The sequence below is a fragment of the Mya arenaria genome, chromosome 4, assembly GCF_026914265.1.
Source record: "Mya arenaria isolate MELC-2E11 chromosome 4, ASM2691426v1".
NCBI lineage: Eukaryota > Metazoa > Mollusca > Bivalvia > Myida > Myidae > Mya > Mya arenaria.
In genome coordinates, this window is record NC_069125.1 from 39,355,202 (window position 1) to 39,382,132 (window position 26,931).

Sequence of the window (26,931 nt, forward strand, 5' to 3'; positions counted from 1 at the left end):
GTTCATAGATGTAATGAAATATGTTTCAGAGCAGGAATGCACAGTCTCAAGTGCTTTGTCTTAATTAATTTTTGGATTCATTTCCATCACGGCAGACTAATTTCCAAGGTTATCCTGCTAAACCTTTTTTGGACTAATCAATGCAATAACTGGATGTCAAAAAGGTTTCAGTTATGTTGTACTGTCAAATTAGCCTACGTCATACATCATCTTCACAGAACCGGTTAAAATTTGTTTTATAAGGCTACCAGTTTTCCAGAATCGGCCACTTGAAAGCGAGACGGAGACCACGGTAACAAGCTAGACTTTACAAGCCACAGAATCGCCATGTCTTGTTAGAGCACGCCAAATGCCTGGCAATAACAGAGCAAGACACACAAGGACCATTCTAAGAACATTGACTCTTCCGGCTTTCGCATCACCCTACTGAAGACAGTGACATATCAAGGATACCTTTTCGAAATCAGGTAAGTTTTTTCTGCTAAAATGTTTATAATAAATAATTTATTTTATTTTTTCAAACAGGTTTTGCAAAGGAACACAGCTTTAATAGTGTGATATTCTAGAAGTTCTTCAATTCTAGTAGTACGTTTCTTATTTATGTTATTCTCTTTCTGAACTTTCGAAGTCATATTTTCAATATCTTGTTTGCTTTAAATCATTTATTTCCATAATGTATATTAAAAAGCTTAACCACAACCAGAAAGACGCAAGACCAACAAAGTCATTAAACTTCAAATATTTCAAAATTCCAAATGCAACCCTCACAGTATGTGAATATAATTTGTGGTCACCAAGCCACAAACAATCAAGAGTGTTTTGTCCAGGTACTTTGGTTTACCGTACAAATGAAGGCCACACAATCGCGAAACATCGTATCAACGCGACATATTAATTTGATGTTGTACTCACTTGTTAAACTAAACAACGGATAAATATCGTTTTTACAAAATGAGTATCGAAAATAGTTGCATTGTTTGTAATGTAAGAAGGCCTTTCGATAGGCTATTCGCGATTGCTTTCATTAATTTATTTTTACAAGGTAGAGACATGTTGGATGATAATATATAAGGTGATTTTTCGTCGAACTAGTTCTTTGTCAGTTTTACAACATACATACAGCTGAACTAAAACATTTCTGCAGAGGTGATTTTCATGGGTCGATATCACAGTATTAAACTTCAAGACGCATACGCCCAGAATGCAACATGAACCCGGTACGTCTATCCAAGCCCTTATGCACTTCAAACTGACTGGCCATCACTGAATGGCTATGATTCGATATGAAAGCAAACTAGAGATCAAATTTGTTTAATGAATTATTAACTTAATTTACTACGTGCGCTGATCTCAAAAGTCTTCACAAATCGTATGTTTCCACTGCAGTCAGTAAATAACGTTTGAAAAAAAAATTGAGAAGCGTTTAAAAACACTGTTTATATAATGTAATACAAGGCACTACCGACTTGTTTTTTAAAACAAATTAAAAACATTATCGGGGATAGTGTTCGCCGCTGTCTTAGGACTACCCCAACAAAAGAGCCCCAACCTGTAAATAATCAAATGTAATTGCCTCATGTCAACGTTTCCTTCGGAGAAAATCAGAACATAGACAATCTTGTAACAGGTACTTACATTGACATGGGCTTAAAGTACAATGACACAAATGCCGTAAAGATGTAAAAATGTCCGATTGCTCGTCCAGTTCTGATATTCAATATTAGACAAATAACTACGGCCCAGTTTTTCACAGTATTTTCTGCGACAAGCGAGACACGCCTATTTAATTAAGCCAAATTTCTTTCTTTATCTTTATTTTAGCAACTAATAATAAGTTTGTGGTGATTATCATAAAGATTATTTCCTTTTGAAATCCAAAATCGTTTAGGAAAATGATTCACAAATCTTACCGTAACAAGAAAGTGAATGTTCAGAAAAGCTTAAGGCTGTAAATTCTTCCAGTTTCAAACCGTATTGACTTCCAATAGCGTAACAAGTAGCTTCTTTAATTAAGCCGAATACCTTTCTTATTTGTTTTAGTTACAAAAAGATAGTGTGTCGTAATTACCATAGAGATTAGGTCCAAAATCGTTTCCGAATGTATATATTACTCAATTCATACCGTAACTAAAACGAGTTTAGCTTTATCCTTTCAATATATCTACCTTCAGATGTTTCGAGAAATTGGGACAAGTTTAATCCCTGTGACCACAATGTACACGAGTAGTTGACTAGTTTAACTAGTCATTTTATCATATTGTATTCGAGTCTGACCAACCGTTTATTTTCTCCACACTAAGAGTCTTAAAATCGCCGGAATTACAGTTTTCTTGCATTTCCTAATAAAAAAACAATTACAATTAAAAGGTTTTTAATCAGTTTGCACTTTGAATTACAAGGAAATGAATGCGCAAATAAAACGTTGCGCCAGATTCAAATACAAATTCGCCATTTTTCAGATAAACTATATATAAAAACGGCTAACTTCTTCAAATATAGTCCTATGGTGAAGTGAAGTCTTGCATTTTAATTCGTTAATCTATAAATACTAAAGTTAAATTTGTTTTTTCTGTAATACTAGCTTTATTTTTAGTATAAGACTAATTAATGAGCTTTAACCACTACATTCACAAAGGTACAAAGTTGATACTACGTACCTTCTCTGGTATATATAACGTTTATCTGAAACAAAATGTATAAGTAGCCTGCAATGGCGTATCTATTAAGTGAAACATTAAATGGTGGCATAATTTACAACATGATATGTTTTTTTGAATTACTTAATAAACTCCCCGTCACAATTGGTATTTTCCTATTACGGACATTTTCTTCTTCTGACGATAATTTCCGCAGTGCCCAGTCATATGTTCATTTTGCAGATAGAAATGATAAAATCATGACTGAAAGTAATTTTTAACACTGACGTCATCTTTGATATTTGCATTCAGATTACTTGAAAGGAAAAGATGCACCTGCAAGGATATACAAACAATCCCTTCTTCGAAATTCACTCTTAACAAATTTCAAACAAGGACAAATGGACAAAATGGACTGTGAAAGGATAAACTCCTATTAACCCCAATACATAACAGAAACAACAAACCATGTATAAGTGTAATCTCATATGTTTTTGTCATTTCGCTGTAACGTAAGTTCAAGACTACTACGGGATCAATATATCCATAATTAAAAGAGAGTGAGACTGCATCAGGTGTGATAGCTAACTTCCATTCATAAATATTTCATAACATTTCCCAACAATAACAATTAACTAGGCAAGCAAGTGATCCTATTTACACTCCCGAACTCTTGGTATCTATCCATTGGCGTTTTATACAAAAGAAACTAGCGCTTTTTAATTTTCGCAATACACACCTTCTCTAAAAGCACGGCTATCGCAAAAGTGTTTGATTCAGTACTTTTGGCGTGAAAAATGTCTTTGTTAGTAGTTGTTATCGATACATATTAATTTTCCTTGCGTCATTACGTTACATATTATTTCAATAAAATATTTAGCATGAAAAATTACTTTGTTTACATGTATGTCCTTAACAACAACCGTTGTTCAGTGAAAGAGGCGTCTTTCTCTCGACACAAAATCTGAAGCCAATCCGTGTTGACGTGTTAGATCACCAGAACTGCATTTTTTCCTTGACATGTTATTGATCTTACTTTATAACACAAAGTATCCGTCTAAAAAGTCGAGCAAAACTAGTTGGCTCAGCAGTGACCGTTCTTCATCACACCGTGTACCCGTCAAAAGAGTCGAGCAAATCTAGTTGGATCAACAGTCGGTATAGACTGTTTTGGTGCAATTTATAATGCAAGACTGATTTTCATTCTTCACAGATATATGCCATTTCGAAACAATGTATATTTATTCTGTATACATTGTTTTATTGCTTAAAGAGACAGGGGACACGCATTAACGTCTGACTTGTTGTGAACCATATCCACATTATGCTATATCGATGCAAGCACAAAAAAGCAGCAAAAATGAGTTTGATTTTAAAAGTTAAGTGATGCGAATGGTACGTGCTTTGAACTCTTTTCCATCCATTGTTATTCTGGGCCATCCGGAAATGAAACGTTTTGCTCTTAGGTATACGCTTATTGAAATCTCAAATACATCGAATATGTTCACAGTATATCTACAATTTTGCGATTTTTTTTCAGACATGCAAATTATTTACGGACTTTTATGCAAATCACATTTTGGGGGGCTTTTTGAGAAATTTAATTGCTAGACTTATTCAGAAGGTGACCCGATCACTTAAGTTAAGTTTAACACTTAATACATATTTCTGAATCTCTTTGTGAGAATCGTTTTTCCACAGCATAAAGACAATGCTACAAATGTTTTTTTGCGCTAACCTTGTGTCGTTAGCGTAGCATTGTTGGTCATTATTTGGTAGATAAACCCAGCCGTTATGGCACTTTTAACTGCTGTATTTTGACAGTTGGACCACACTTACTTACCCGCACATGTACATGAACAATTGTTATACATGTTTTCTGAACTTGGTTAAATCGATGAGGTACGTAATGCGACGAAGTGCGATAACAAGGGCGATGGCAATCATCTAAATGTCGAAAGAAGAACACCGGATTGGGTTAGATAGATAATTAAGATCTTAACTGTCCACCATGTAAATATAACGCAAAAGCTTGAATTCCTAGCTATTAAAGACCGCTGGTAAAAGAATGAACAACAATAAAGCGAAAATATCACTCATTGATTTTAACGCACTAAACTTGAAACGTGTGAAAAAGTAAACGACATATTCTTTACCATTAATCTAAACTCGATAACTCGTGACAGCCATTATTTCATTTGTTCAAAGGGCAGTCAACACATATTTGCGGTCTGTGTAGCGTTAAAGATCCTTTGAACATTTATTCTTAAAGCTTCTGACTATGTTTGTTTTTAATAATTTGTATTTTGTGTTAAATTATTTGTATGGACGAGACTTCTATGTTTGCTTCCAAATAAATCATATTTATGTTCTAATTTGTTTTATGCTTTGTAAAAGAAGCAGAAGGGCTTATAAGGCTGAAAACATTGTAATTAGTTCTCACATTTCTTTGCCAAGTCTTATCGTTTTACCTTTCCTCCATCGGCGAATTAGAACTGCTTTTTGCATCACTGGTATAATTAAATCGGAGTTTGCGTATTGGACACCCATCATAATTTCGTATGTTTTTCCAAATCCTAGAATGGTTTACAAACTTACCTGCATCATTTCTGTTTTCAGTAAGGACACCCGTTTGCACTTAAGACACTTGTTTTATATCGAGAAAAAAGAAATTCATCCGAAATCTGGGTCTTTCAGTTTTTATAAACAAACACCATTTTATCGATATTGTTCAGTGCATTTGCCCAAATAATTTTAATAATGTGCGTAAGAATATCAATGTAGTACATTATGTATAAGAAGTTATTCTCGAAATAATTGCTTTCATTATTTTCATCTATTTTTGCTTTTTTTCTGACGACTGTAGCTAACAACAACACAGTATTTCATAATGTCAACACATCATTTGCTGCTACATACCCTGGAGGTGAATTGGAACCCATGATGTGCAAAATACGTCTACTGTGCAAGAAAATAAACGCCATTTAAGAGTAATATCGGCCCAAATATTTCTTGGGAGAGGTAATCTGTTGATTACAGTGAGAACTTTGAAGACAGTCAGTTAATACACACATGTTTTTATCGGCATAAGTAATGTAAAATAAAATAATAAAAATACGCAAATTCATTCTATATAATTTTATGAACAAATCGAAAACCGTGTGATTTAGAGGCGTTTCTGTTCTAGTTAATGTCATTTACGACTTTGAGAGAAACCTTACACATTTGAAAATGAAAAAATGCTTTAGTTTGCGATTAAATGACGATAGTGATGAAATTGAATGAGATGAAAATTGAGGCCGGAAAATCGCCTGTCAAGTTTTCCCTCGGTCCACCCACAACACAACTCACATTCGCACAAGTTTTCCGTTTATACACTGATTGAACAGGTTTGCTGGTTATAATTGCTTGTTTATACTCATTTTGGGAGTAATTTGTCTATTTTTAATATCTCTTTGCATTCGGTTGTTGAATATTGCGTCAATAAACGTAATCACTGTAGAATACTTGGCTGCTAGCTCCTCATTGGCCTCTTCCTGTAGTACCTTATGCATAAGGCACTATAACAATAATTATGTTATTGTCATATTCTCGTTCATGATAACAATGAGTCAAGCATATACATGTGTAAGCATGTCGTACGTGCATATTTCACGTATCGTTCTTTTCATGTTATATTGATTGACTTTAATTCAGGAGTGGTTCTTTTCATCACCTGTTTAGCTTGGTATTTCATTCAGCTTTATTCATATATTTTCGAATAGTTGTTAATTTTAAACACTTTTATAAACCGAAACCGTCATAGGACTGTTACCCAAGGTGTATTACATTTTGGGCTCTTTTTTGACCGTATTGTATTTGTTCGCTACAATATACATATATAAGTTATTTTCCTCGATGTGGTCTTGTATAGTCTTATTTCATGAAAACATTTTAAGCTCATACGATTTTTGTTTCTCAAAAGTTGTATCTGAAATGTTATTGTTTTATGTTATAATGTATTTGCAATTTCACCACTTTCAAAAACAAGTATCTTACCTGCCATATTGTATATTTTTTTACCGAATAAAAGTTCGAAGGTCAGATTAACACGTTTAAATCCTTGCTGACAGAGTAGTTGTATATTAATGTGTATGTAAACGATAATAAAATTACATCCCCTACGAAGAGTTGTGGAAAAGTAAAAGCTCCTTATCATCATTTGAACGAATTTAAATTGCCAACAGTATAATATTATGTAAAAAATCGAGCAGTAAACTCCTAAAAAAGTATATAAACAAACAATCAATTATCGCCCCACTACGACGTAGACTTACCGATGGCGGCCACTCATAAAATAAGGTAGGTACAGGATATTGAAACGCCTTTTAAACTCTTTAATACACTAAAGCCATTGTTTTAGCACACGAGATATTTTATACTTACCCTAGCTTACTTGCTGTAATGTTGTTTTACAAATAGTTTTGCACAAATATTTCCTAATTGTTTACTTTCATTTTTTGATTTGCTAGGGATGATAACATAAAACTGAATTAAACACATCCGTTTGTCTTCTATGAGCGTATAAAACATACTTCTCTGTCATTGCATGGCAGTTTATACTGATTAGGTAATTTAGTCCATTCCGTTGACATTACCGTTACAAAAGTAATACCCGGTATAACCATGTAATTTATTTGCATTCCTGCTATTGTATGAAAATATCTGACTTGGCTTCATTGAAACTGTTCATTGACTGCAATGCCAAGTGGAACACTGTCGAAGATCCTTAGAACCTTAATTGTTTACACATGTTTATGAATATATTCATACAAGACCGGATATTATGGTAGCAGTTTGGCAAAACAATTAAAAGGCAAAGCAGAATGCTTTAAATAAAAGTGTACTGGGATTACGAACTATTCATTTTACCTTGGCTTTGTTCTTGCACATAGGAGTTGAAGGAATAAAAACACTGTGAGATATCTGCCTATATTAACTTTATTGAGACCATATGTGAGGTTGTCACGTTACTGGATGGGAACGTTAATGTCGATTGACAAAGAGTGCGCAGTCTAAATGAAAGACTGCTGTGTTGATGCATTGGAGGTTTGTTTGTATCCGCATTTTTCCTGTTCAATAATTTATTTAAAAATCAAGTTTATGACATTGTGAAAACAGGAAAATTCCCTGTTCAATGGTATAAAATAGTTAAACTATCCTATAAGCAAGTATTCAAATGACATCTTGGCGATATTGAACGGATTGACTGGTGAATGTTTTACAATCTCCAATACGTGTAATATTTAAAGTCAAAGAAATAAGATCATCCGCCTCAGATAGCACTGAAAGGCACGACATCAACAAATATAACAAAGGCTTATCGTCGGGTATTAGGAACCGCAAATGAATAAGGACAATTAAACGGGAGAACAAGGGCTTTAAATATGCATATTAAACAAAAGTATGACTTCATGGTTCTTCATGTCGAGATATTAAACCCAAGTCATGAATAAGGATAGTTTGATGATTACTGAATTCAAATACGTTTGAATGGCAATGATTAAGAAACTGCTTTCAATCACAAAAACAACATCAATATATGTAAGTTGCTTTGTCAGCATTGATCTTTTCAAAGGTATAGAAATACTCATACTTACAAATTGAAAAATGGCACGTATGTGATCGGATAAACCTTCTATAGCACTTTGGAATATTCATGTTACATATTGTCATGACCGTGTATTATATGAAACACCTGAACAATTTCGCTGATTATGTTATCTATAAATAGCATTTGACACAATGGACACTTTTGCTCTGTTGGCATCTGTCATGATATGATTGTCTATTGATGGATTCACATGTGTTTCATTATCAATGCATTGATAAATGAAAGCGCTGAATGTGTTGGGAGGCTGAAGGCGCGACAAACGTGATGTTCCTTTTGTATTGTGCTAATTATTGTATTATTGTTATAATTGTTAAACAAAGTATTTTTTCTGAATGTCTGCAATATCATTCAATGTTATTCGGAATATGTATATAGTTTTGTATCTAACTTATCGGGATTGAAAGGGCTCTTTTCATGCATGCGATTTTTTACAAGATATGCAATTACTTACAATTTGTTTTACAACCTACTATAGTGTGTTCTAACTGCGATATCCTGAAAGTTTTTATACATATGGGAAGTCCATTTTGAAAAAAACTATATTTTTCTTTTTGTTTTTTTTTCTTTTTAAAATAAGGTCCGATTTAAAATGATAAATTCACATTCAGAATAATGTTTAATATTTGAGAGGAGATCATATTCGACACATGTTAACCAATGTTCCGCTGTGTTTTGAGCAAAGCTAGTTCTTAGTATACAAAAAGAGATTTTAAAACTTCGGATTGAACATTAAGTATATGTACATGTGCAGTAAAATTTTTGCAGCGATATTTCTCTTGTCGATACGAATTGAGTCCAAAATTACAATTCTTATGCACTTCTTATTATAGTATATTATTATATTGAATATCATACTACGTTATAAATATAAACTGACTAATACATACATCGTGCCAGATGAAGGAATGCAAGCCGACCATTAATCTATGATTGTTTTTAAATATGGAAAGAGTACTAGATTTTATATTATTGTCTGTATAACTGCTTTATGCCATGCCAAAATTACAGTATAATACTATGCAATTCCTCGGAATTGGTTAAACGTGTTTGTCGTGATGGATGATAGATGACTAATACAATACTATTTGCTCTTTCGTTTTACAAATATTCACTGGACTTACAACCCAAGTAATTGAAATTTTCGCGGGTGAATACTTTCAATCACGAGGGTAGCGTTGAACTTAATGTTTTATACCATGTTCCGTTTAATACTTTGCATAGTTATCGATGAAAAGCGTTTTAATAATCAGCACGATAGTAAAGCTCTGCCTACGTATCATCTTTCAATATGGAATTTTTTGTGTAAACGAAAACAAAAAAAACACTATCCAACATACTCTGTAAGGCAATAAAGTAGTTGTCAAATGTGTCACAGCAAGACTCATATTACTGGTAGTTTAAAGTGTTAAAATAATATCAAACTGATTAAACATAGAAATGACATTTTTATATATGCGCCTTAATTTGGACTTGCAGATTACCGGACAGTAGTGATGCTCACAAGACTAAGTCAGGACCTCGGCGCCCGCTTGCGGCTGAATGTTTACACGTGCCTCGTCATTGTTGCTCTGGTGGCAGTGATGTCAGCACAGACCTCATTGGATAGTACACAGGGCTCACACGAACTCGACATTGAACTCTTCCGGAATTTGTGGGATTCATATATCTTTCCTTCACTTGAAATGGACTTTAAAAAAAAGTTAGATAGTCGACATTCTGATAGTGAAATGTTGCAGCCGTATGGTTATTTAGCAGGTTTGTATTATTGTTTGTTCACTTTCAATGCGTTTAGTATCGTTTTGCATGCTATTTCTGTCTTGGATTGACAAGGTTGTATGGGAACGGAATGCTGAGTAAAATTATTACGATACCATTCATTAAAAACACTTAAACAAAAGTGGATTGAAACATATATTTTTCTTTTCTTTCAAAACATAATCTATTGTTAGAATGACACCAATCTAGTAGATCTAAATCAGTTTTGAAATAATCTAGAAAGGAAACAAAAAGGTTCTGAATGACTTTCAGCATTGAGTTTTCTATAATGATTTACTTTATATCGTTTTCAGATCATTCAACTGACCAGAACGCTAATAGACAAAAAAGAAAAAGTAAGTTGCTTACATTTATTGATTTCCTAAGAATAAGACTTCAAAAATGTGATTCTGCATTGTTTATTTCGGGTCGAAATACTACTATGTAGCGTTTTCGCATTTTCGCCATTTTGCTTTTTAAATAGAACAGGCAAACAAATGCAAATATTTCAATTTGAATCTTGCAATACTAATTTAAACTTTTAGAACTTCGCTGCTTATTTTAAAAGACTATTACTTAAACATACACATGTACGTGATCTTTGAAAAGTCTTTTAAAAGCAGAATAAAGTACACATTTGAGCAGTGAGGTGTTCCTTCTACTCCACTCCTTAGTTATGTCAATGCTTTAAGATATGATAGCAATAAATAATGCGTTAATTTATATCCATTGCTAGTACATTGTTTTTCGTTTATCAATCAGCTTTTGTCTTATTTTCGGTTGTTTGACGACAGTTGTTATATATACACATTCGATGCCACCAGCACCGACGTATTCGGTATTTATCAAAATATGGTCAGTTACTTCAACAAACAAGAAAATGCATAACATTATTTCGTTTTACAGACTTTATGGGAATGGACAACATGGACCGAATGTTTGCCTCTCTGAACTCTAAGCCCCGTTTCATGTCCATGGATAGCAGTTTCGGCAATCTCCAGAACCTTCTACTTAAGGCCGGTCGCAAACGACGCTAGATCGCTAGATGCTAACGCCAACAACAACGACAACACTATCAAGAAATATTCAGATGTGGCAACATTAAACTTTCCATTGCAATTTCCTTCACTGTTCGTCCAAATAGTATCGACATTATTTAAAGGACTTAGCGCAAGACGGTCGTCAAACAACATATAGTGGTAGGAATTACGTCAATCGCGCGCTCAGATCTCAATACTGCTTTAAATTTAAAAAAATGTAAAAAAGTGTATAATTATTTAGGACAGATCAGCAATATTGCTGACAACAAAGTATAAACATGTGTTTGTTCTACCAAGACATTCGCAAACTGTCTGAATATGATACAAAACAATCCCAGCAATGTAGTGTAACAGTAGCTGACCGTTGATTTGCTTGAAATGGCAAACAAAGGACACATTAAACACAAAAAAAGAACAATAGAAGTGTACAGTTTTTATGTAATAAACTCAGATATCACGTTCGACAGTTAATTATCAATTTTTAGAGCTACATTTTCTTGGTCTCATCGTGTTAGTAAATGTTCAAAAATGTAAATGGACAAACTAAATCTAAATTAAAACAGCATTATCTTTTTTAACGGAAGTCGAGTAAATGTTCGTCATCGACGAATACATAATGAGACAATGGTATATAAAATGCCTTCTTACCGATAAAAGTTAAATTTAGTTGCAAAAAATATTAAAAACGTCTTGTGTGTAATACGTTTTGTTTAATGCACTAGGCGGTCGTTGTAATGCAGCATCTAAGACGTCACTTCAAAGATCTTAACTCTGTAATCACGTCATAATGGCAGTACATCCATTTATGTATTTCTTGAACTTCGTAATCATTTTCAATGTTGGCTAAAGTTCAATTCACACAAATTTGTAGCAAAATAATGAAACAATGGCATTAAAACACTTTCAATTTATGACTAAAATCGACTAAGATCTTTATTGAAACGCCCCCTGCAGTGCATTAAGTTTTAACAAATATGTCGTGGTGAACTAGACTTAACAGTTATTCGAGGTGTCAGTTGATCATCACTTAAGTGCGTTAACTTGCAAACTTGCAAACTCTAGAATGAGAATTGATAGACCGGTATATAAGGATAGTATATCGTAGAGGACAACACTCGTGCATGGTGGGTTTTCGATCGCTTCTACTATTGGTGTGTGAAGCCTTTCTCTTTTGATGTAAAGGTTGTTCATGGTAATTGTACTAACTTACTTCTGCAAACATCCGTATAAGTTCGGTGCTAATGAACATGTTTAAGGATATCTTTCCGCGTCGTCGGCTACCAGAGGCACACGTTGATGCTTTTCGCCATGGCGTAAAGCACCTTACACGGAATTAAGTGCCGGAGGTGACGACGACTGATGTTCTTTCTATGGTATTATAAAAAAGCACCAAGTAAGGGCACATGAACGATCACCAGCTAAGGAGCATTATTAGACATACATGTATATGTAAGCCTAATTATGGGTATATATACACGTTTTTAGCGGTTACAGGTTAGCTTGTAAGTTTCTTGCATTTTGATATCCTCCTTAGTGTGTGAGCTATGGCCAAATATATGTTTTACGCAATTTTTGTTGGATGCGACAAAACCAATACTTTGACAATTCCTCCATTGTTTTCTGCGAAAAACGAGTGGGCTTAAACTTACCGTTTAACAAGTTGAGATATTGTGAGCGATTATTTTCGCATTTTAATTGAAATCACCCAAGATTGAAACCAAAAGAACAATCTGGCAACTTACATGAACACAACGCAACCAGACAACACACTCAAACCGGTAGTATGCCAAAACCATACGCCACCAGACAATATACTCAAACATGTACTCTACAAGGAGCACAACACACAAGTTATTAGACACAGACAGGTACACTGCATGAACAAAACGCCATAAGACAACCTCTTTAAACAAGCACGCTATAGGGAACACAATATCACCAGACAAAAGACTCATACAGGCGCTCCATCAGGAACAGGCACTTTGCAAGAACACAACGCCACAAGACAATAGACTGAAACAACTACTTTGAAATGAACACAACACCCCAAGAACATCAGGCACTCTACAAGAAACAAATTCAAACATAAAGCACGTTAAGAGGCACAAGGTAAGGATACGAACGACATGGAACGAGAGACACAAACGTAAAACACCACAAACATACCGCACACGCATCAACTAAGCTATATCAATAATGGCGTAGGTAATTGCGTTGTAAGCCAACATGCGAAAAGAAATTAAAACGCATTTTTAAACTCCAATCATAACTTTACCATTGCAAAAACACAATATGCACTCAAATTAAAAAAAAAAATGGAGAAAAAGATATTGTCACATGTAACCTCCGCTAACAACAAAGATTGGATACATCAGAGCTATTTTTAAAGATAAAAATTAGTTCGAAAGTTCCTTCGTTTTACTGAAAGGCAATCTTATCTCTCTAGCATTTTAAAAAGAAATTACATTCAATTCAAAATCTTTGAGCCACCCGATAGCAGTCCCTGACGCAAGCAGGTAGAAGAGAGCGGTCGCCGTCGCTAGATGACAGCAGCCAACACAATTAATGCCAAATGCCGTTTGATGGTGCAACACGGCTGAAAAGCATCAACTGACACCAAGACATTAGTTATTGCTTTTGCAATTAGACATTTCATTTTCACATTAAGTATTAATTTAGTATTCGGATGAAACCTATGTCATATTTCAGTAAAATGTAATAAATAGTTGCAATTTGTATTCCATTAAGTTGATATTTTCTGCTGCGATCGGAATATTACAAGCCATACAGTCCTTACATGCAAACATCACAAAAGTCGAGCGAGTTTTATATTACAATTTTATGAACGTAGAACCTTTAACAAATGGACAACGATGAAGTTTAAGCAATCATGACCGTTATGTCTTCATAACTGTGTCAATGACAGATGCCTTTTTACAAAGAAATGGATCTCAATCTAAGGTAAATCATGACAATGAGTTCACTGATAAATGTTTTATACGAATAATATAAAAGTTAGGCAAACTTGTTTCCGAAATGAAACACGACCAAAATAAACATGATCTGTTATGAGTTGAACAAGCTTGACAAAAGAGCCAACTCCATCTTCTGAAACACAGGAGAACATCCAACTTTCGAAGAAGCCCATAAAATATTTATATTTCGAAGTTTGGTCAACGGTGATAGTAAGTTAAAGTGAACAGAAATTAAATCAATTGCTGATGTTTGTACTTTAATTCACACAGAAGTCAGATACATGTATCATCTGCGAAGCTAGTCCAAGCTTCTTCGACTCCCCCTCGCTTATATTGTCCCAGAGAGTCTTTGACAATTCTATTGCGAAAATATCAGAACGTAGCACGTTTATAGACATATATTGTTCTAGACTAAGACTTTATCTTATAAAATAATATAACAAGCCTTTAGTTTTAAAATCATAGCATAATCCGCCTTTTGTTTCAAAGTGTTCATATGTAGGTTTCAAAGGGCAGTAACCCAGGACTATTTTGCAAAATATGAATTACATAAAATGGCAGTTACCAAACAATTGAAGCCACAACATGTCACAGTTACATAATATTATAGTGTCCTTTAACCAGCACAGCTTGCTCGAGAATATGGGTTAGAAATCATGCATTTACACCGTCTTTGTATAAGTTACATATCATACAATATTATAGCTGAAAACAGGAGGTCAAACTCAAAAAGGACATTAATCAAACAGCAGAAACTTGTATTAAGTAACACACCATAATCATGTTTAAAATGAATTATTTCCTCTAATTTTAATTATATACTTTACTTGAAAATTACTTTAGAAACTTAAAAGCTAAAAAAGTTACTTTATGAATACCTGCTTCGTCAGTCACCGGTGAGCGATTATATAATGCTTGATTTTCCAGTAACGACATTCTGGATAAAAAAAAAATGGAGTTATAACATAGCGACATACATGAAACTTCCCTTTCTCTTGAGTATAAAATATGCAACGAATTTATCAGATTATAAAAAATGAAGATGCATTCAAAAATGATTACTAAAACAGAAATGGATAAAATGAACTTGAAATATATAAATTATAAAACATGAAATACATTCTTTCAAACAATGAAGTAAATAATTAAAGGGATGTCGGTGGATTCAGCTTCTCCAACGACTATTCAGGGCGGACTCGTTTAAATGTGTGATAAAATTCAGTTGAGCAGAAGTTCAACATAGAAAATAAATCGAAAATTCATTAATTTATTTCGTAAAGGCATTAAATGTCCATAACCATGTTGTTATCTCAATGCATAAATGTTATAAGCGTGACCGAATTTACATCGGTAAGAAGATTAGTGTGCAAACTCTGTTATTTAGTCAAGAATGTTTGCCTGAATTTTCAATTGGATGAAATGGATAATCTTAAAATGTATTATCAGTTTAAATTCATTAACGTGTCCATTGAATGGTTAACATAACAATAACATAATCAAAAACGTCGTTGGAGTTGCCAATGATGCATTGTAACATTCTGACCAATCAAGTTAAAATTGGTAAGAAAACTAGAGTTCTATTTTGGAACAGAAGCATACTGATATTGTCAAACATTTATGTAACCTGATGTACATTGTAGTAATATGAGTATGTAGTGTTTAGTACCTGAACTTTCAAATTAAGCATATGATACAATAAGCTCATCGGGTGAATGTCGGCTCCATTCAACGGATGGGTCAGTCGTGTTTATGGACGATGCAACTGACCAATTGTTGTAACACTCTTCATATAATTCAAGCTATTAATGCACCTTGTACATTGATTCACAGTTTTACCTTTCTCTCATGGATATGATTTTATATGATTCAAATGCAACAATACAAGTTTTCGAGCCGGGCCCATTGATCCTGGTAGTTACTTCCGTTCTGCGCTTTATCTGCCATTCAGTATCAGATGTAAAATCTTTTATGTAAAAAAAGTTCTTCTGGTGCATTATCCTTTAAAGCAACACTTAAAGTATGTCGAATGATAATCATCACAAATCATCCCACGTCGTCGTTACCGGCATTGGCATTCTCTCGTTATTCTATCTTTTTAAAGGCTTTTTAGATATACCAGATATCTTTGGACTATGACTACAGTATAGAGCCCTATCTAAGGATGAGTTGATAGTTCTAAGGTCAATCAATTCATAATGATTTTAAGATGTTCGAGCTTCAATATACAGCCAAATTAAATCAATTCTTAATATGTTTTAGATGGTCGAGCTACGATATACGGTCCAATTCAAAACATTTCATACTGTAGTTTAGATGTTTGAGCTACGATCTATGACCCAGGTCAACTTAGTATTGATGTAATTTAGATAGGCGTTCTGAGATCTACGACAAAGGTCAATAAAGTCTTAATGTATGGTAGATGGTCGATGTACACACCTGGTCAATCAATTCGTAATGTTTTTGAGATGGTAGATCAACGATCTATGACCCAAGTCAACTTATTCTCAAAGTAATTAAGATGGCCAAGCTGCGATTGTATAATGAGACAGACGTACAAAGGTGTCCAGTACTTCCCCCAAATAGAAATTATTTATTTTCCCTTTTCTGGATCATTGAAAATAACACATATTTGTGTCAATGAAAAGTCTCAGTAGAACCGAGACTGCTGTTCAATACCAACATTGTGGTTTAAAAGTTGCTCAATTTCATAAGATATCAAATCATGTTTTAAAGGATATATGTGCACGTTGCTTAATATTGCTCCTATGATTTGCTTCTTTAACTATATTGTTTCAAGTCTGCCATGTATGTTAATAATAAATCGATAGAGTCTCTAATAGCTTGTATTTGTCAAAAAAGGCGTTATAACTTAGATGTGTTTTTTATGTCAATAAGAGTGATAAATGGCACGCATGCGCTAACACGTGCAATAAAAACGAGCAATGAAACAGTGAATTCTAGTACACCCGGTACATTGGTTTTTATTATTCTATATAAGACAAAATGGTAATTCTAAACCCATCACAATTCTTTGAAACATGAGACAACTCGTGATGATAGACCCAGATGTGACAGAGATATGTGTGTGGACATTTTCATTGGTCCTTATCCGTTTAAACATATGTTGTCACTGTCAGATGTTTATGAATTTGATGTCGGTTGGTCTATCACAAAATGTAGAGAAGCGTGTACTCCTTATCTGCATTAACCCTTAGTATCTTATTGTTTAATGATCCAATCAATGCGGTTACACTGATACTTAATGAAACGTGGACTAGATATTATACACATTTGTTTTGTCGTGCGTGGGTATCAATGAGTAAATTAGTTGTTGTTGTTGTTTTATGGCTAGTGATGGTATATGTTTAAAACATATAGAATCAATTAAGAGTCATCACATTTTACACATATATTTATCCAATTAGTTCAAAAGAAGTGTAGGTAAGCAAGCTTTTGGCATAAAAGTTTGAATAAACCTGTGCATTATATGATGACGAATGTCAGATTCCTTCAATCATATGTTCTTTATTTAAAAAGACGTTCTAGTTTCACCTGCGATGATAACGAACCAAATACGACAACATGATAAAGCAGTGCCATTTGCCGCACTACATGTATTGCAGAAATACAGTACTCGATATAACTTTAAAAAGATATACATACGATCGTTTTAATTATGTTTATAAAAAAAATGAATACGGAAATAATGCCACGGCGACCGTACGCCCCCAAAATCGAGAAAAACGACGTCCTCAAAATATATTTGGTGGCCTCATGGTCACACAAGGGCATATCCCTATCTTTATCAGGCCGGCCGTAGGGGCCGCCGTGGAATTAAAGCGCAGAGTTATAACTTGCTTATATAACAATTGTAATTACACATGACGTACAGTGCCGTAGAGTATTTCCACGGCCACCATACGTCGGAAGAAAGGTGGCCTTGCGTTTGCCTTACGGCTGCTCTAGGATGTTACGAATTACAATTGTACAATTATTGCCGGCCTCAAAACATTGCGGCGGCCACATGAATTCCGCGGGTGCCCTAGGACTGCCTTGAGGCGGCTCTGCTTTGCCTATGCGACGGTCTTGAAGTCTGTAGCACACGCTGCGGGAATCGAAAGGCCCACTTACGTCTTCCGTACGCTCGCAGTAAGCCATCAATCAGTACGGCCCCGAACAGTCTGTATCGTACGTAAAGCCGGTATATTTGCGTCAGCATTGGTATTTGTCACAAACTTACGGCCGTCACAGGGACGCTCTAAGGCGACCGTCGGTCATCACTTGAAATGCCTTATGGCAGTTGCAGCTTTTCTGTAACAAATTCAAAATACGCCGTGTGCCTACCCTATTATTTGTGACTCCTACATATGTTGCGTGGCGGCGGCCCTTTAGTTTAATTCAATTTAATTTCAACGAGCCAACGCTATTAGAATACATATTAATTTAGAATACATAATAATTTAGATATCGTATCAATTAATGATGGGATTATCTCCTCGGAAAAATCTATTGATCAGTTGTTGGTCAGATTATTTCTTTTTCTTCTAGTGGTCAAATTGTTATGTGACGGAAAAAAACTAGATTTACTCCTGTCTGATAGTTTTTATTATGGTGTAAACTCTGTCAAAACTCTGTCAAAACAGCTCCTTGTAGAGTTAAGTGCAATCGCCTTGTGATTGCCTATTTCTATGCATTCGCGTTGACCAGAGCGATGATTATATGCGTTAGATTTATGATCCGAACCTCTGGTGAATGAAAATGATTTCTATGAATTTGCTCATTTCCTTACCGTGATGTATTTTCGATGTTATGTCTATTCTCTTCAGTGAACAAAGTTTGTGAACACAATGTCTCATAGGTTTCATGAATATTTCTTATTTATTTAGGGGTTATTTATACTGGAAATGAAAGATTTCTTTTAAAGCTGCACACTCACAGATTGAAAGTTTTACAACTTTTTTTGTTTTTGTTTTTGTTTTGTTTATGCAAAAATGCATGGAAACCATATAAGACTGCCAAAGACTGCCTACAAAATTCATATTGCAGTTTTGTTCAATGTTTGTTTGTTTTTTTCATTTTTCATAAAGCGTTAGTAACGCTTTTAGCCATAAATCATTATTGTTTTAACGTAAATATGAAATCGGCGATATGATCTTTTGTCAGCAGTTTTAAAACTGATATGTTTTATCGTAATTAATAACTATCATGCCTGAAGTAATATTTTTACTTTACTATTATTTTGCAAAATGAAAAGGTGTATTTTACACACATAGCTTTAACAGGTTAAGTGATGAAACACATTACTTTTTGAGTGTAAATTGTTTTCGGCATAATACTCAAATATTTGTATACTCTTTTCATTTAAAACTAATATTGTGTAAACATTTCAATTTAAATTGTTGTATTGTTGTCTCGGTTCTTCAATTGGCTCCTGAAAATTAATATTTTCAGAATTCGGAGGTGTGAATGTAATGCGTTTGATCACTTTATAAAAGATGTAATGATTCTCAATTGAAGTGATATACTTAACCTGTAATTTTATTGCAAAATCCCACGTCACAGTTATGTGATTTAGTTTACAGCCTTCCACGGTGCAAAAGACATTTGAAGGACCAAAATACAAAATGATTAAAAAAAATATTTTTTATGTAGTTTTGAGTATCAATATTTAGCAAGCATGATAAATATATCCGTTGCGACATGTGAAGCTGTAGTTAGAGTTAAGCATTGTTTTGAGATGGAAGTTTTAATCAGATTTCTAATAAAAACGCGTTTGCATTTTACCGGAAATGTCTTTATTCAAAATGAATATGTTTTTGTGTCAATGTAGTCAGTACCACCCAATCAACAATTTCTCGAGGCTTTGTGGTGATTGCATCTTCTTTACGAAAGAAATAGGAAATGAAATAAATTCATTATTTTTCCTCGTTTATTGAATATCTTTCTTATTTGAAAAAAAATATCCTCCAGACATTGTTTATTAGGTAGTCTGGGGCATTTCGACACAAAAACATAGTTATATTGTTGAAAGACTTTTCCGAAAAAAAGGAAATCCTATAGATATTTGGTGAAAAAAAATGATTTAAGCTTTTTTCGTAGTATTTTGTCAACTCCTTATTACTCCAAAACATGTCACAAAGGATGTTTGTTTTACTCCCAAATAAAGATTGTTTCCCAAAACTCAATTAAATATTTGAAGCGGTTTAATATTTGGCCCTCCCCACACACTTTTGCACTCTGGAAGGCCACAACATATAGGATGCCATTAGTTTTATTTTCATTATGTTGCTCTTGTATGACTTCCTTGGATCATGCATGAGATGAAAATGGAAAGGTCATATATGTGATGAAATATTTGTAAAAGCGGGAATGCAGAGTCGTCAAGTGCATTGTCTTAATTAATTCTTGGATTCATTTCCACCATGGCAGACTAATGTCCAAGGTAATTCTGTTAAACCATTTTTTTACCAAACAATAAATGGACGTCAAAAAGGTTTCGATTATATTGAACGGTCAAATTAGCCTACGTCACATAATATCTTTACAAAACCGGTTGCAATTTGTTTTATAAGGCTACCAGCTTTTCAGAATCGGCCACTTGAAGAGAAGATAGAAAACACGATTACAGAAAATGCAGTACACTCCACAGAGTTATTTCAAGCCCCAATGCCTGGCAATTACAGTGCAGGATACACAAGGACCATTCTCTGGACATTGACCCTTGAAGTATTCGCCGTTCGCCTCACTCCACTGGAGACAGTGATATTATAACATATCAATGATTCTTTTTTGCCAACAGGTGAGGTTTGTTCTGGTTAAGTGTTTGCTATAATTACTTTAATCTTTCTAGCATGTTTTGAATAACGGCTTTATGAAAATGGAAACAAAAATTTAATAGTGTTTTTTTTAAATGTTTTTCAATACTGGTAGTGCGTTTCTTATTTTTTTGTCTTACTCTTTCTCAGTTTCGTACTCAAATAGTTTTATGTTTTGTTTGCCTTTAGTCATTCCGTTCTATAATGTATGCTAACAAGTTGAATCACAACCGGGGGGGGGACGCAAACATCAACAAAGTCATTAAACTTGTAACATTTTAAAAACATCCATCGCGAAACATAGTATCAACGTGACAGATTGATTAAATGTTCTGATTTTTTCCATCAATTTGTTTAAACGAAAGGGAGGCATGTGGGATAAAATGTAGCTGAAGGTGATTTATTCGTTGTTTGTCAGTTTTACAACATACATATATTCAAAGGTGGTGTTCATGAGTCGGTAAATCAGTATTAAACTTCAAGACGCATACGCTCAGAGTGGAAATTGAACCTGGGCGTCCACCCAAAGCTCGATGTACTACTAACTGACTGGTTATCGCTGAACGGCTTGAATCAATATGAAACCATACTAGAGTTCATACATAACTACGTGCGATGTTCTCAAAAATACATCACAAATGTTATGTTTCTTTTGCAGTCAGTTTAAATCCGATTTTTTTTTATAAATGTCAAAACCGGGGTTAGTTTTAGTCGCTCTCTTAGAATTACTGCCACAAATAACGTCACCCTGTAAAAAATATTCAAATGTATATTCCTAATGTAATATTTACCTTCGGAGTGTATTAGTCCATAGGCAATCTAGTTACTGGTACTTAAATGGACATAACGGCTTGGACTACTATGAAAGAAAAGACGTAAAGCTGTCCAATTGCTCTTCAAGTTCTGATATTCAATATGAGACTAATAACCACGGCCAAGTTTCGCACATTATTGACTGCGCTAAGCATTACCAGTTTAAGCAGCTCATTTAATTATGCCAAATATCTTTCTAAATCTTTATATTAGTTACTAAATATAGGTATGTCGTGATTATCATGAAGATTTTTCCTTTAACGGTCAAAATCGCTTAAGGATGTACTTCTCAATTCATACCGTAACAAAAATAGTGTGCTAAGCCTAATCCTGACATTTAATTATTACATAAGGGACATAAGATGTTTCCAGAAATGGGGTCAGTCGTATCTTTATAAACACAAAGTACACTAGTCGTATTTTTATTTAATTATTCATTGTATTGTAGTGTATTCCAGTGTGACCAACAGTTTATTTCCTACACATTTAGTGCATATTTGAGTATAATAATTATTAAATATTCTTTTATATAAAAAGGAAGCAAATAGTATTTACAAACAGTTTCAACAGATCAACTCGTGTTACTCATCTTCAACATAGTGGTGAAAATCCTTTTTATTTCTTCACATAGGTTTTAAGATAGAGTAATAAAAGTCCCAAATATACAGTTTCCTTTCATTTCTTCGTAAATTACAACTAAAAATAAAAGCTTTACCATTTAAGCAGTCAACTGATAACTTCGGTCTGTGTAGTGTTAAAAACCTCTGTACATTTATTACTAAAGCTACTTCTATGTTGCTTTTTTGTAATCTGTTTTTATAATCTGCTTACACATATATATGTCTCCCATTTCTCAAACAATCTTATGGCACATATAACATGATCAAGCTCAGCACACCATTTTAATATTGCATCAATTTGTTTAATATTCTCAATTATAGAGTTCTGAGAGTTTTAAGGGAAATTGTCTAGATGATAATCACAGTATTCTAGTTTGTATTATTTTAAATCAAGATGAAGTAAGTAATATTACAAAATGAAATAAGATGCTCACGAATTTCTTTGCTAACGACTATTTGAGATACGAGGCTTTAACCTGCCTGTGTAGTTTCAATTGAAGTAGTCGTATCATTCGTGTGATTTAGTGGCGTTTCTGTTCTAGTCCATGATGTCATTTACTGTAGCTACGCCTAGGAACTTTTACGACTTTGAGAGGAACGTTACAAATTTGAAATTAAATGCGTTTGCTTTGTTTTGCGATTAAATGCCATTAAAGAAGAAATTGCGTGTCTTGAAAATTGAGGCGGTGAAATCGCCTGTCAGGACGTTCTCAATTTTCTCCATCGGTCCATCCACAACACAACTCACATTTGCACAGTATTTTATAAAACAAATCATAAAAACTGAAGTTTCATGTTCATACACTGATTGAAAAGGTTTGCTGGTTATAATTGCTTCTTTATATTCATTTTGGGAGTTATTTGTCTCTATTTCATTATTTCGTTTGCATTCGGCTGTTGATCATTGTGTCATTAAACGTGATCACTGAAGGATGTTAGGCTGCTAGCTCCTCCTTGGCCTCTTCCTGTAGTCCCCAACGCATAATCGCAACAATGCACTTTAACAATAAATGCGTTATTTCATATTCTAGTTTATGACAACTGTATTTATTATGAGTCAGGCATGTATATGTGTATGTGTTAACATGTCATATTGGCATATTTCAGGTATCGTCTTTTTCATGTTATATTAATTATATTAATTTTAATTTAGGAGTGTTTTTTTCAACTGTTTAGCTTCGTATTATATTCAGCTTCATACGTACATTTTCGTATAGTTGTTAAATATAAAAACTGTTATGAATCTTGACCTTCATAAGGCTGTGACCCAAGGTGTTTTACATTTGGGACTCTTTTTTATGATAAATTGTATTGGTTCGCTAAAATACACCTATGTAGATACTCGTTGTACTCGATGTGTACGTGTATAGTCTCATTCATTAAAACCTTTTTAGCTAATACGATTTTTTTCTCAAACGTTGCATCTCAAATGTTGTTTATATTATCATGTATTTACAGTTTCATCTCTTTCTAAAAGAATATCCTACCTGCCGTTGTATGTAGTTTTTTTATTGTAAAAAGGTCGAAGGACAGTTTTACACGTTTAAATCCTTGCTAACAGCGTACTTGTATGTTAATGTGTATGTAAACGATAATGAAATAACACCTCCACCCAAACCCATACGAAGAGGTGTGTAATAGTAAAAGCTCTTTCTCGCCCATTGAACCAATTTTAAAGGCCCACAGTATAATAATATGTAAAAAACGAGAAGTAAATTTCTGAAAAAAACAGCATTTAAACTTACAAGCAATTAGCATCCAATACGATCTGACAAAACTACCGATTGCGGTCACTCATTAAATAAGGTAGATACAGAATATTTAAACGCCCACTCTTTGCAACACTACCCAAACCAAAATACTAGTTTGCCGCAAGCTCGTGACAAGTTCACCATAAGTTTGCGCAAGTGCTGCGACCTTATTAAGATTGCAACCCTAAAAATTATGCTTGCGGATGTGCGCGAAGAAATTAAGCTTGCGAACATTTTATGTTTCGCAAGCTTCCAAAAAGCACCCCGCAATCTTAGTAAAGCTTAAGATTGCGTCAATCTTGCAGTCTTGCAATCTTAAAAAAAATAAGATCGCAACAAGCCTGCAGTTTCTTTAGCTTATAAAATTAAGATTGCGCGACTAACACTAATGAACTCATGCAATTTTTTATGTGTTTAATTTGTTATAATAGTTAGAATAATACTATAAGAGCAACCTTAATTCACAACAGTATATTACAACTGGAACAAAATTACCCTATATCTCTCACCTGATATCTACTTTTGACAATAAATGACCATACTGCAGTACAGTATTATATTATATATATTTTTTATATTTAATATATTTTTTATTTATTATTTTTGTCAAGATAGTGAATATATGTCATTTAAAAAAAGGTTATTAGTAACCTTTTTTCATGAAAAATTGTGGAATATTTTTAAGAATGACAAATATTCACTATCTTGACAAAAAAAAAAAAAAAAAAAAAAAAAAATATGTGACGAGCACCTGTGGTCAACAATGGTTAATTAGTTGTTAAACAGATTAAATAATATAATATTCACAAAATAGCCATATTCTAACGTAGCTATATTCTAACGGCTTCGCATTTAAGACGAAACGCTCTTCACTGGCGGAGATAGTTTCGAACTCCGGCCATGTTTGTCGAAATAATGCGCAAAATAAACTGAAGTGTCGTTTCGTTTATTTTAGGTAAGTTCAGGCGATGTAAGGAGTATAATTCAATAACGATCTTTTACGCTAATATTATTGTTTAAAATAGCATAGCAATATTTTGAAGTAATGAGCAAATATGTTTTGTTGTAATACATTTTCGCGACTAACGTACGAAATACGTTTGTGTAGAAACACAATTTAATGATTGTTTTTGACTAGCGTACAGCGCATACTTCATTTTCATATATTTTAGCAGCTTTTATATTTGTTTCTTAACGTTTGTAAGCAATTTTTGTCTAGAAAAAGGATCAATTGTCGTAAAGGGCCTGCAGCGATGCAAAATTGGGTGGGGAAGGTCAAAAACTAAAACGTTTAAAAAAGTTTTTTTAGTTTTGAGGAACGATATTTTAGGGGAGTGAAGCATATATTTTTGGGTAGTAGGGAGTTAACAAATTTTACAATAGAATATTAATATTCTTGATAAAAAAACTTTGACATTTGTTCTAAAAAGTCTGTTGACATTACCACTTTGTTTTTATGTCAAAAGGCTCCAGACTACCTATTCAACAATATTGTGAGTTCTTTATTACATCTTGTCAAAAAAAATAGTTCTTCAGGAAAATAATGAAAAGTAGTGGATGAGAAATCATTTCCAGGTTATTTATTATGTTAATATCTTTTTAAATATATCTGCAATCAAAACAAAGCCCCAGGACATTGTTGATTGGACAGTTTCAATGATTTGACTCAGTCACAATTATACTCTTTTTATAAGACAGTATAGCATATTGATTTGAAATCTGATAAAATCTTACATCGTAAAATATGCTCAACTCCTAATTACAGCTTCTCATGTTGTAATGGCTAAATGGGTATGAATCATGCTTGTTAAATATTGAACCTCAAAACTAAGAAGAAATTGATTTTTTTTAACAATTTAAATTTTGGTCCTTCAATGGACATTTGCATCGCTGACCCCTTGACCTTTTAAATAACCACTATGCAAGCAAATTATAGTAAAGTGTCTGAAATGTTGTTTCGTCTATTTTAGCCAACCTAAAGGAGCTAACAAACAAATCATCAGTCCTCAAAAGAATCAACCAGTGAAGGAGAAAATCATTCAAAGCCGTAATTTGCCAAATCCATCAGTGAGTAGACTATTTTTTAAAGCACATGGTAAGATTTTCATTCTGATTTTGAAAACAATATGTTGGATGGTGGAGTGGATTTTATTTGTAACGGACAAACACTTATGAGAATCTTTAAAAAAATCAGACTCAATAAATTTGAGCTCTTAATGGTTCGAACGAATAAAATAAGCTATCATTATTTATATACCTGCGACATTGAAATCTTCATTCGCACTGATTTGATAACCAACTGGCCGTTAGTTATTAAAAATGCTGGCAGTACAAATAAAAAAAGAAATATTTTTCAGTTTGGAAGATGGATGTCAAAGTCTCAGACAAAAGCGTCCACAGTTAAGAAAAGACCACTTCAACAAAAACAAGCTGGAGAAGAATGACTGCAAAAAATCTTTTCGCAGATGCGTTTCGTCATCAAGTGTATAAGTTAAACGGACCTGTCTACAGAGACTAGATGTAAATGTCAAGGACTGAAATAAGCAATTCAATGGCTTCTTACTAATTGTTTTATGCTTCATAAAAAGTTCAAACTGTTATAAATGGATGTGTAGTAATGATGAAATTATCACCCTGTGGCGAATGACAAACTATTCATGAACTTAGTTTTGAAATAAAACATGTTCATGAACTTTCAAACACACGCATGACGTCACTGACATGGATATTTAAGTCATTTGCTGGACTAAAGAAGCTCGATACATGGAAAATGACAATTGCGAATCAATTAATACGCTGTCGTTCTAGAATCAAAATAACAACTGTATAACTAACTTTTATCAGTAAATACACAACTGTGAGCCTGGCGCGCT

General features: G+C 33.7%; 1 protein-coding gene across 1 annotated transcript; it reads left to right on the plus strand.

Moving 5' to 3' along the window:
• Positions 1 to 281: 281 nt before the first annotated feature.
• Positions 282 to 11,927, plus strand: LOC128233091 (uncharacterized). Its single transcript, XM_052946975.1, has 4 exons — positions 282 to 467; positions 9,766 to 10,044; positions 10,359 to 10,400; positions 10,951 to 11,927. Exons 2-4 carry the CDS (start codon positions 9,783 to 9,785, stop codon positions 11,079 to 11,081), a joined length of 435 nt encoding a protein of 144 aa, XP_052802935.1. The 5' UTR covers positions 282 to 467; positions 9,766 to 9,782; the 3' UTR covers positions 11,082 to 11,927.
• Positions 11,928 to 26,931: the final 15,004 nt, after the last annotated feature.